Below are 10,749 nucleotides of genomic sequence, written 5' to 3' on the forward strand. Positions count from 1 at the left end.
GGTATTGTGTGGGTGATGGATTGTGGAGGTGGGAAGGGTGGGTGTGGAATGATGGCTGATATTGTGTGGGTGATGGTTGATGGGGGGGGTGGTGTTGTGGGTATTGTGGGGGGATGTTGGAGGGTGTGTGTGTGTGTGGGGTGATCGTTGGTATTGTGAGGTTGATGGGAGATTGTGGGGAGATGATGGGGTGGGGAGGGGGTGGGTGTGGGATGGTGGTGTGTTTTGTGGGGGTGATGGCTGATTGTGGATTGTGAAGGAGGGTGGAGGGAGTGAAAGTTTTCGTGTCCTCTGTCAAATCCTCTCAGAGCAGTAGATGATACATACATGCATACTTTCTCTTCACTATAAATAGATGATGGTTCATTTGACTTACAGAAATTTATGTTGCTAATAGATAATTATTTTCAGGTGCTCTTGTGGTAACAACAGGTGTTTGATTCACTGCTCAATTATCCGCGTACATGTGCGGGTAGCTGGGTAGAGATGGTGTTGCTGTTTCTTCCGCTTAACAATGGGTGACCATGGTGGCCTTCATCTTCTCTCAATCGTGGCGGTTCACCACAAGATCTAGCCATCTCTGTTTCATCACGGTGCTCTGTAAAATGTTCTGAGCACAAAAGCGAACCGTTTGTAGGCCCGATCCACACTTGGGTATTTCGGACAAATCTCATCAAATTTCTGGCAAACTTAGGGCCTTTTTGTCATTGTTGTAGCATAAAATCATCTCGGTTTGAATTCCTACAACCACCAAAGACGCATCGAGTCAGCATATTTGTGGAGGAGTGCGCTCCACCGAGTGCTGTTCTAGTTTATTCATGTAATTTTGCTTGAAGAGAACAAGGAAGGTTCTCCATAGCAATGCATTTGGAAGAGCTAAATGCATTGTTGACATCACTTGCATCCAACACGATATATATCAAGTTCTAAATGGGTACGGTGACATCTTGGAAGAGCAATGCACGTCATGTGGAAGGTCATGTGGCTTTTAATCCGACTGAAAACGTTGTGAAGAGTTTGGATTCCAATCAACCTTCACCTTTCACCTACAGTTCCTTTCTCACCTTGTGCTGTAATGCATTTCTACCGTATGTTCTTGTCCTGCTGTTTTCACTTTCCCCCCCCCCCATTTTTTTTTTTGTTGATTGCCCACCATTTGTGTCTCCTGCTTTGGTCTTATTCCAGGTGCCATTTTACCTTTTTATAAAAATGTAACTTTATACAAAATCCAAAAACGCAGTAGAAGTGATGAGTTACAATGAGATTGTCAATAAAAACCTGGTTGACTCACTAATGACCTTCGATGAAAGGATTATTTTGTGACATCAAGATAACGTCTGATTGACACCAAAATGCTGCCTACACCCATAAGTCCCAACACGAATGAAAAAAAAAAGAATAAACACTACCGTTTAGTGCTCTTGTGTAATGTTAGCAAGCTTCACTACTTTTTCATTTCCAATTTGCTATGTTGGGGCAAACATCCAGTTTTCATCGAATGCCCATACCCAAGCATTTTGAGTTCCTGGCAAAGGAAACATTTGGCCTGATCAGGTAATGGGCTTCTAAGTTATCTTTTATTCTTTTGCAGGCCACAGGTGGACAAAAATGCAGAAAACAAGTTTGCAAATGACGGAAGTTTCTTCCAACAGTTTTTGAAGATGCAGAAGCAGACAAACAATTTGTTTGCCAGTAAGTGCTGTACATCTAAATATACTGTACATTGTAAAGTAAGAGGCTTGAGTGTAAATCGTGTCTTGAGTGTAAAAGCAAGAACCTCCACTAATTCCTCTGCTCTTCACACTTTGGAGCCCTTTGAGTTTGCCATTAGCTGAGCACTTTCATGATTCTGTTTTTCGGAAACAAAGTCTCGGCTTGTGGCAGAACTAGAACATAGACCGGATCACGACGTTGCAGAACAAAAGGAACAGTGCAGTATAAAGAAAGGAGAGAAAGCAGACCACCAACGGTTGGGTTGAGGGACAAAATACAGGGAGCCTTGAACGAATGAGGGATGTCAGGAGGAATGATGGGTAAGGGGGAGGGATGGACAGTGTGGACAAAATGGATAAAGAAGGAAATTCTCAGGAAGGAAAAAATGGAAATTTGGAAAGAGGTGGGCTTTAGGGGGGAGGTAAGGTGTTGGTAGGGGTAGAAAAGATCATGGTTTTGGATGGAGGATAATCTGATGTGGTGATAGACAGCTGTCTTGATGACATGAACGTAAGAATGAGATTGAAGGGAATGTGGAAGTTGGTTACACAGGTGGGAGAAACAGGAATTGATGAGTGGACGTGAGCATTGATTTTGTATTTTTGGGAGTTTCATCATAAGGGGGTTGATGCTGGATCACGTGCCCCCTGCAGAAACCTGGGGAAAGGGAGGGCATGAAAAGATATGGCGCAAGGCCAGAAAGGAGACGGTAGAAGATAAAGACCACCGGCCTGTTTGCGATGGGAAAGTCATCGTCCCATCGACTCAGATTCTTCACAGGAGATTCCATTGATCTTGAAGGCCTTGGTTTCCACAGCGTCAGGATGAGCAAAGTGTGAGGCAGGGGTGCTGCCAGCCCAGAGGGGAGAGCAGAGTATTCCATCAAGCTGTGGATGAAGGTCTTGTCGGTGTATAGGAGTTCAGATGTGCCAAGGAAAGACTTTGTACGATGCGGGATGCCCAGTCGGTGACGGCTGGCTTTGATGGCTTTGGAGGCAGTTTTTGAAATGTGGTTTGCCCAAGAAATATCATGGCTGATTGAGAGTGAAACCCAAGAGTGACTGAAGGTGTGTGTGTGTGTGTGTTTGTGTTTGTGTGTGTGACGAGAATACTGCACAATATATGTTTTTTATCATTGAAATTGTCACAAAGCTCAATGGGTCAGTGTACCAGCTCTCCCACGAGCCTCGACTATGTGTACAAAAAAGCTTCATGGAGTTCACATTGTATTTAAATTTGATAATTTGTATCCTGATTATTATTTTTTTTTTTTTTTGGAAATGCTGCTCGGAAAACCGTCTTCATCTTCATTTTATATGTCTTTATTTGATAGTGCAGGGCATCTATTTATTACTTGTGAATGAAGACGTGTGGTGGTGGTGGTGGTGGTTGAGATTGTGATATAAAATGAGAAAGTGAGAGTGATAAGAGAAAGGAGTTTGGGGAGAGAAGGCAAGGGGTTTTTGAGAGGAAACGGAAATAATGCGATGGAAGGAAAGAGTCATGTCTGGTGCATCGTCAAAGGTTAAGCCATACTTTTGTATATGCAGTACTAAAAGCCTTACACAGCTGCCGCACTTGTGGAGAAGCAAACCTGGCACGCATGCACAAGTAAGTACACGGGCAAGCGCATCGCAAGCATTGTTAAATGGCGATAAATTTAAACGTCGTCCATAAATAGAGGAAAGTTCACGTGCACAGTGAGGTTTTCTGTGCCAATCATTTTTCTTCTCAAGATCGTTTAAACTGCTCATGAGTTGATGTTGGTCACCTTTGTCAAATCCTCGTTTTTCCACGTGTAGCATGCGCACTCGTGTGCATGTGCTTGCCTTCTTGCACGAGCTCGTCGGCCTTTCTTCCTCCTTTGAATTTGCTGCTCATTGCACTGTGATATTATTTATACTTGGAGAAGCTGATCGACACTGAGATCTGTCAAAATGGAAATTGTTACCATGGAAACTGCCTTCATAAATTCTGTGATGAATTCTTCATGAGCTTCAGAATATCAGCTTATGCTAATTAAAGAGGTAAAGATTTTCCGGTTACGGTCACCTGGTCATGGTCGCTTCTGTTGGTCCTCCAAGAAATCTGCTTCCAAAAAGCTCAGCAATCGTTCCGGATTCATCTGTGCTGCCATAGATTTTATGTTCTCTCTTTTGTGTCGATTATTATTCATATTGTGTGCTCACTCCCGTGTTTTTTTTCATGCTCGTTCTACTTATTTCAATCCTCTCGGGCTTGGATAGTTTTGGGCTTATCTCTTTTCTTTTTTTTTTCCTGCGGTCCCCCCCCCCCCAACTGTTTCCCATACCCACGGCGGATCTCCAATTATCTGTTCCCAAGTATCCACCATCCTTTTCTATAATTCCTTCCTTATACCTTCTGTTTAATACTGTTGTGGTTGGCTGGTCTGACTGACGAGTCGTATCTGCACGACTGCAGCGGTCAGATGGGTCAGCGGGCCTTTCAACTTCTGCTTCTGTACCAGTGGGATTGTAGAACCAGCGAAGCACGACACTAATTAAGCAATCCCTTCTCGTCCAATCGAGCTGAGCGAGCCTTAGATGAGTGGCACTGTCCGGGTGTGCAGCGCTTATTACCGCAGCCAATTAATCCCTCATCTGGCCTTTCTTAATCACCAATGAAGAAACCACAATAGCCAGAATTCACCCTGAGACCAGCTTTATTTAATACCAAAATGGCACGGGGAAAGGAAGCAAATGGAAGCAATCAATAACCAGGTACGTAATGATAAAAAGCCCTTAACCCACCACCGATTATACGAGCCCACAAAACCAATGACAAATGGGCAATCCTTCAATAACTATGTTCTTATCGGACCCTCAGCCACCACGATGGACCACAGAGAGCAATGATGAGACGAGAGTTCTTTGGCAAACTCGGCAGGGCTTGAAATTGTTGAAATTCACCTGAAACAATGCTGAGAGCCACTAAATGTTTATGGCTACAGAAATACAGAAGAGGAAGAACCTGCAAAACCTTCACTTCGTCCTGAAACAAGGAAACCTCTTCACAGAACCACTGTGCAGGAGGGGGTAACTAGGCCAGGTGGGAAAAAAAAATCAATTTTCCTACCCCCTTTCGGAGACAATCTCCAGACTGGATGATCATTGGCTCCCGAAGGGAACTCGTGCGCCTTTTGTCAGGTGTTGCTTTTAATCCTGGCAAGGTGTCCCAGTCACCCTTCCCACCAGCAAACCCAGTGAGGGGTGTTAGTTTAGTCTCCCACAACCCCACCAAACACCAGGTAGAACTGGGTTACATGTTACCAGTGGCAGTCTCAAAAGAATGACCTGACATATAAAAGGTGGAGAAGGGGGTGAGCCATGATCTGGAACCAGGCCCGTTCGCAGCTGCAAATCGGCTCCCTGTTCCCCATGTCATGATGCCCTGGACGAGGTGGAAAGGCATGGCCAGCAGGATGGAAGGGTGGCTTCTGTACAGTGTGAGCAGTCTGGCTAAGCGGCCTTCTTCACGAGGCTCTTGCCATCTCCCCTTCCTGTCGTTGCCTCTACCTTTTATACCCTCGGGTAAATGTGTCACCAATAACGCGCCATGCCCTTCCCCGCTCTCTTGCCACTGGAGGTGGACTGATCTTGTGGGCAGAGCGACTGCTTTGTGACTTGCGGCTTCTGTTATGGCACAGCCCGGTTGCTGGTGTTCGCCGCCTAAAATAGCGCCACAAGGCCTAGTGAACGCTGAAAAAGACATAAATGGCAGATTACAGAGGGGAAAATGGTTTAAATGGGGTCAAAAGAATTGATACTTTTTGAGAGACATTGGCATGGGTAGATGTCATCAAACTCAACATACAAGTGATGCTTATCTATATCCCAATTAATTACTTTACACTTATGCTAGCATTTCACTTTTTAACTGCTCTATTTTTAGCATTTTTCAACCATGGGAGAGATTTTCACAACAATACGAAAACAAAAAAAAAAAGTGGTGCCAGGCACCACAAATCCCACCCGTTTAAGGCATAAAATTATTTTGGGGATCAAATTTAAATTTGATACATCCTTAACTTGAATGTTGATTATAAGGAATAGAATAAGGAATATTTTAGTCTTAGTTTGAAGTAAATTAAACCATTTTTGATGAAGTTATGACCGTAAAACGAATTTGAACTTTTCGTGACCTGACCTTGACCTTTGACCTAATTGGACCCAAAAGTTAATGGGGTCGTCCGAGGTTCATTACCCAACTGTGGATACAATTTGGCAGTGTTTGAGCCAGCCCTTTTCCCGTAAAGTTGTATTTTCGTAACCATGTTTTAGTTTTAATGGAGAACTTGTAATTTTGACCGATGACCATGACCCACAAAACTTCGGACCCTACCGATCTTCACAAATATGCATTTTTCACTGTAGGAATGGGGAGGATTATAAGTGACAAATAGAATAAGGTTCACTAGAGACTTAGTTTGAAATAAATCAGATCATTTTTGACGAAGTTATGAGCGAAAAACGATTTTGATCTTTTCGTGACTTTGACCTTGACCTTGACCTTTGATCCAATTGGACCCAAAAGTTAATGGGGTCGTCCAAGGTTCATTGCCCACCTGTGGATTAAATTTGATAGTGTTTGCTGAAGCTGTTTTGCCGTAAAGTTGCTAACAGACAGACAAACAAACAGACAAACAAACCCGACGATTACAATATCCCGCTCCCTCCCTCCGGGGGACGGGATAATAAACTTCTTCCTCATCTCGCCTTAATGTTCACTATTCTCATGTACTTGCTTCCAAACGCATTTCACCCCTCTCCATTTTTGAATGATTTGTAAACCTATGCTTCATCCACCATCGTGTTCTTTCTTCATGCCTTTAATTCTCATTGCCATCACAATCCTGATGTGTGTGTTTGTCTCTACACCTTTCGAATCCCAAAATCCAACCCTTTTTGTACTGTTCGTGGGACTATGGTGACAAACTCCCTCAACTCGGTGCCCTCCCCCATTATCTTCACACCCACATGTCCATAACCCCCCTATAGGTTCTCTTACCCCCATCTCTGTTGGGCATCACTCGATGACATGTGAATCCACCCCCTTGTTCCCCCATTCTTGCTTCCCCCATACCCTACCCCCTCCTTGCTTCCTTTCCACCCTGCCCCTCTTTTCTTTCTTCACTCCTCACTCACTCTTGCTTCCTTCACTCTCCATCCTCACTTTCCTTCCTTCACTCCCCACCGCCATTTAGCTTCTTTGGCCCATCCTACTTTGCTTCCTTCGCCCCTCCCCTTTGCTTTCTTCGCTCCCCACCCCCTCGTTGCTTCCTTCACTCCCCCTCTCCCCCTGTGTCCCAGCCCCCCTCTGTTCTCCCCCTACATCCCGGCCCACCTCTGTTCTCCGCCTGCATCCTGGCCCCCTCTGTTCTCCCCCTGCGTCCCGGCCCCCCTCTGTTCTCCCCTTGCGTCCCGGCCCCCTCTGTTCTCCCCTTGCGTCCCGGCCCCCCTCTGTTCTCCCCCTGCGTCCCGGCCCCCCTCTGTTCTCCCCCTGCGTCCCGGCCCACTTCTCCTCCAACCCTAACCCCTTTCTAACCCCAACCCTGAGCTCACTCACGTATATATTATGCTGTTGGTGTTTTCACCTTTCATTTGTTCCCTTCCATTCTACTCTACCTCTTTCCATGAGCCTCCATCATTAATGCAAAAAACACCTCAAAAATAGATTTTGCTTGTTAGACTGCCATTTGCAACCACTTTGTGTCCCATTCTGCTCTGAAATGCCACCCTGTTGTACTCTTATTTGTCGTCGTTGTCGTCGTCGTCATCAGACCCAGGTGTTCTCACTGGAAGCATACAGCCAAAACAACTCTGACCGGATTTCCCCAAAGAATGAGTGCAAGAAAAGGGTAAAAAGTTTACTTGTAAAAAAAAAAAAAAAAAACGTTTGTGTTTGTGGGGGGGGGGGGGGCAGTGAGGTTGGGAAATGGTCATTCATAGCCAGCCAATGGGACCATAGTCTGAAGACTGGGGAAGTTGGAAGAGGCTTGCAGTGTCAGGGTCTTGCTCATCATGTGTTTCCCATCCACTGGTAGTCCCAAAACAGATACGTCTCCTCCACCAGTACCTGCTGTTGACATCACTGTTTTAAGCAACATTGATTCTTCATGCATATTCCAGTTGTTAGTTAAACAGGGCTTGTCTTTAACGGATCGAAGTTCCATTGTGTTCCATTCCAACACCGATGCACCATTATGAGTCTTGCTGATATTCTAATTGAGGTGCTCTCCACACTATATTGTTTAGAAGTTTTTTTGCTTCTGTTCACTTCTTACTTTCACTTTCTTCTATTTCAGCTGAAAGCAGAGAGTTTTCATTTTCTCCTGCTGCAGAAGATGATCAGCTAAAGAAAAAGTAACTATTTTTTTTTACAAAGTGATATGAAGGCAGGAAAAATATTTCCTAATTGACACATCTTTATGCTTCTCTCGGTTGGCCACTCATTGCAGTCGCAAAGAATTGCATCAATGCAAGTTGCTCATGTCTCTGGAATGGTTCATATTCCTTGTGCTATGTGCCTGTATTTTGTTGAACCTTCCCTGTAAACTTGTGCACAACTCGTTCACAGCACCGCAAGTGCCACGAAGAAGCCGTTGCTGATTGGAAAGCGTCCCGGTTTGGGACCAAGCCCGATAAGTAGCATGCTTCACCAGATGAAGCAGACTGCAGGGAGTGCAGCAAGCATTCGGGCTCCTCTGGTCACCCGTCCAAGCATCTTCAGCACGTCCGATGATGATGAGGAGAACGAGGAGACCAGTGACACGGAGGTCTCAAGGAACAGTTCAGGTATTGATCCCATGAAGAACACACTCCTGCATTCCTTTTGTGATTTATTGTCTCTGATCTCTCTCGTAAAATGTTTTCTGAGATATGAGTATGTCAGTAAATTGTTGGCCTAGTCTGTAATTACAAAATTTGCTGGGCCTCGGTGTTTAAGCATCTTGATATACTTATGCAAGTGGTTTTGTATTCTTCGTGCAGATATTGAATCACTGTAAAAGTGGAAAATTTTGTGCAACATCAATTTTCGCACATTTCGCGTGACATCAATGAAGCGCAAATTTAACAATGCTTGAATATATTTGCCATATTTTAAATTTTTTTAGAGAGAACGATTTACAGTAGCAGATCGCCCAAAGAATGTTTGTGCCGTACGCATGCAGTTGCCATTCACACCATAGTGAGTAGCAAGCACCGAGCTTAAACAGCATGTGCAGCGTAGGTCGACGCGGTTCGCAACGCCAGTACTGCACGTCAGCATCCAATAATAATATCCAACGCTTCAGGGGACCGTTAATTTACTAATCACTCCATTCAATTAATTATTGATTTGATGTGTTTCGCTGTACTTGTTGTGTGTCTTGTGCCCACTCTGCGAAATTAAAAATGCATGAACATGTTTTCATGTCACTCAGCACGAAAATTTTCTACTTCTCCAGTATGTGTGCAAGGTCGTAGCTATAAAAAAAATTTTTGCTTTTGAAAAAATTTGAAGCTGTTTTTTTACAGCTTATCCTTAAACATCGGTGTTAATTTTGAAAGGCACTACACACATTTAGTCTCAGTGCACGTGCCACTCGGGGACCTGCACCCGAAATTGTCGCACAGTTATGATGCCCCTTTGTGTTGCTACCTCTCCCTGTGCCATCATTAGGCGCTGGTGGGCGTCTGCAGGCCCGGGGGCACAGGTACTCATACGCTGCTTAAAGTCTCTCCCCCAGAGGACGGCGATACATGCAACGCCGCGGAGAAGCTTGCAATGCTTGTGGCTGAGGCTGGGCCCGAGTTTGAAAAGGTTGCTGTCGAAAATAACAGGAATGACAAAGCTTTCTCGTAAGTGCGTTTCCTTGTTTATCTGCTTACTCATGTGCAAATGTATTTTGTCAACCACTCTTTGTATCCTTGTGAATATTTTTGCGAATCTCCCAATGAAGCTTTTCAGCAATTACAGCATTAAAATCTGTAAAATAAGGATAAAATCGATAAGAAACATTGGAACCTCAACGCCACAATCTGAAGATGGAACCTGAGCAATCACAGCATGTATGTGGACACTTCTTGTTAATGTGGCACTTAGCGGACAAAGGCAGGAAATTTAACACCTTTTCTCAAATTCATTGTTCTTAACGAATGGGAACAGGAACAACACAGTCATGATTATGCCAAATGGCCTCCTGCACCAAAGTTCCCTGTGTATCCTTCTGTAACATTGTTAAGAACTGGAAGAAGGGGAAGGGGAGGACAGAGTTTGGGGGGGGGTGCTGTTGCGAAGGGTTGTTGATGACCTGGGGTTTTGGGGAGGGGGGGTGACGTTGAAGACTTGTAGAACAATGGGGAAGTGGAGGACAGAGTCAAGTTAGGGTGGGGTGGGGAGGGCAGAGAGGGGACAGAGTTTGGAAGGGAGTTGTGGACTTGCGTTTGGTGGGGTGGAGGTGAGGACTTGAAGAAGAAAGGGGAAGAGAAGGGCAGTGGGGGCGGGGTGGAGGGGGGGCAGAGTTGTGAGGGAGGCTTTGGGTGGGGGTTTGAGGAGTTGCGGTTGGGAGGGTGGGATTGAGGACTTGGGATTTGGGAGAGTGTGGAGTCGAAGACTTGAAAAATAAAGGGAGATGGGGAGGACAGAGAGTTGAGGTAGGGGCAGATACGTGACTGAGTTTGGAGAAGTGGTTGAGGTTTTAGGGGGTGGTTGAGGACTTGGGGTTGGAAGGGGGTTGAGTACTTGCAGTTTGGAGGACTTGGGGTTTGGGAGAGGGTTGAGGAGTTGAGGTGTTGGAATTGTGAGGGGGGGGTTGAGGATTTGAAGAAGAAAGGGTAAGGGGAGAACAGAAAGTTGGGATGAGGAACAGAGCTGGGAGAGGGGATTGAGGCTTGGGGGTTGGGGGGGGGGTTGTTGACAACTTGGGGTTGGGAGGGGGATTGAGGAAACAGAGTTTGTGGGGGGAGGGGAGGTTAACTCAGATATTGTAGAGGTGGAAATCCTTGTGTATTTAGTGCTACAACAGAGAATCGT

The 10,749-nt window shown here is 45.2% G+C and overlaps 1 protein-coding gene across 4 annotated transcripts in view; it reads left to right on the forward strand.

The window, feature by feature from the left end:
- The window catches only part of LOC147015151 (SURP and G-patch domain-containing protein 1-like), an 89,849-nt gene that overhangs the window by 6,164 nt on the left and 72,936 nt on the right, over positions 1-10,749 (forward strand). For 3 of the 4 annotated variants that reach the window (XM_085849655.1, XM_085849656.1, XM_085849657.1), the window contains exons 3-6: positions 1,592-1,692; positions 8,039-8,096; positions 8,311-8,528; positions 9,452-9,575. In XM_085849655.1, the coding sequence (XP_085705781.1) occupies positions 1,592-1,692; positions 8,039-8,096; positions 8,311-8,528; positions 9,452-9,575 (501 nt within the window). The remainder of the gene's footprint in view (positions 1-1,591; positions 1,693-8,038; positions 8,097-8,310; positions 8,529-9,451; positions 9,576-10,749) is intronic. The other variant, XM_085849658.1, reaches the window with a different exon arrangement.

The sequence above is a fragment of the Eptatretus burgeri genome, chromosome 12, assembly GCF_056783735.1.
Source record: "Eptatretus burgeri isolate ZD-2024b chromosome 12, Ebu_testis_v1, whole genome shotgun sequence".
In the NCBI taxonomy this organism is placed as follows: Eukaryota; Metazoa; Chordata; class Myxini; order Myxiniformes; family Myxinidae; genus Eptatretus; species Eptatretus burgeri.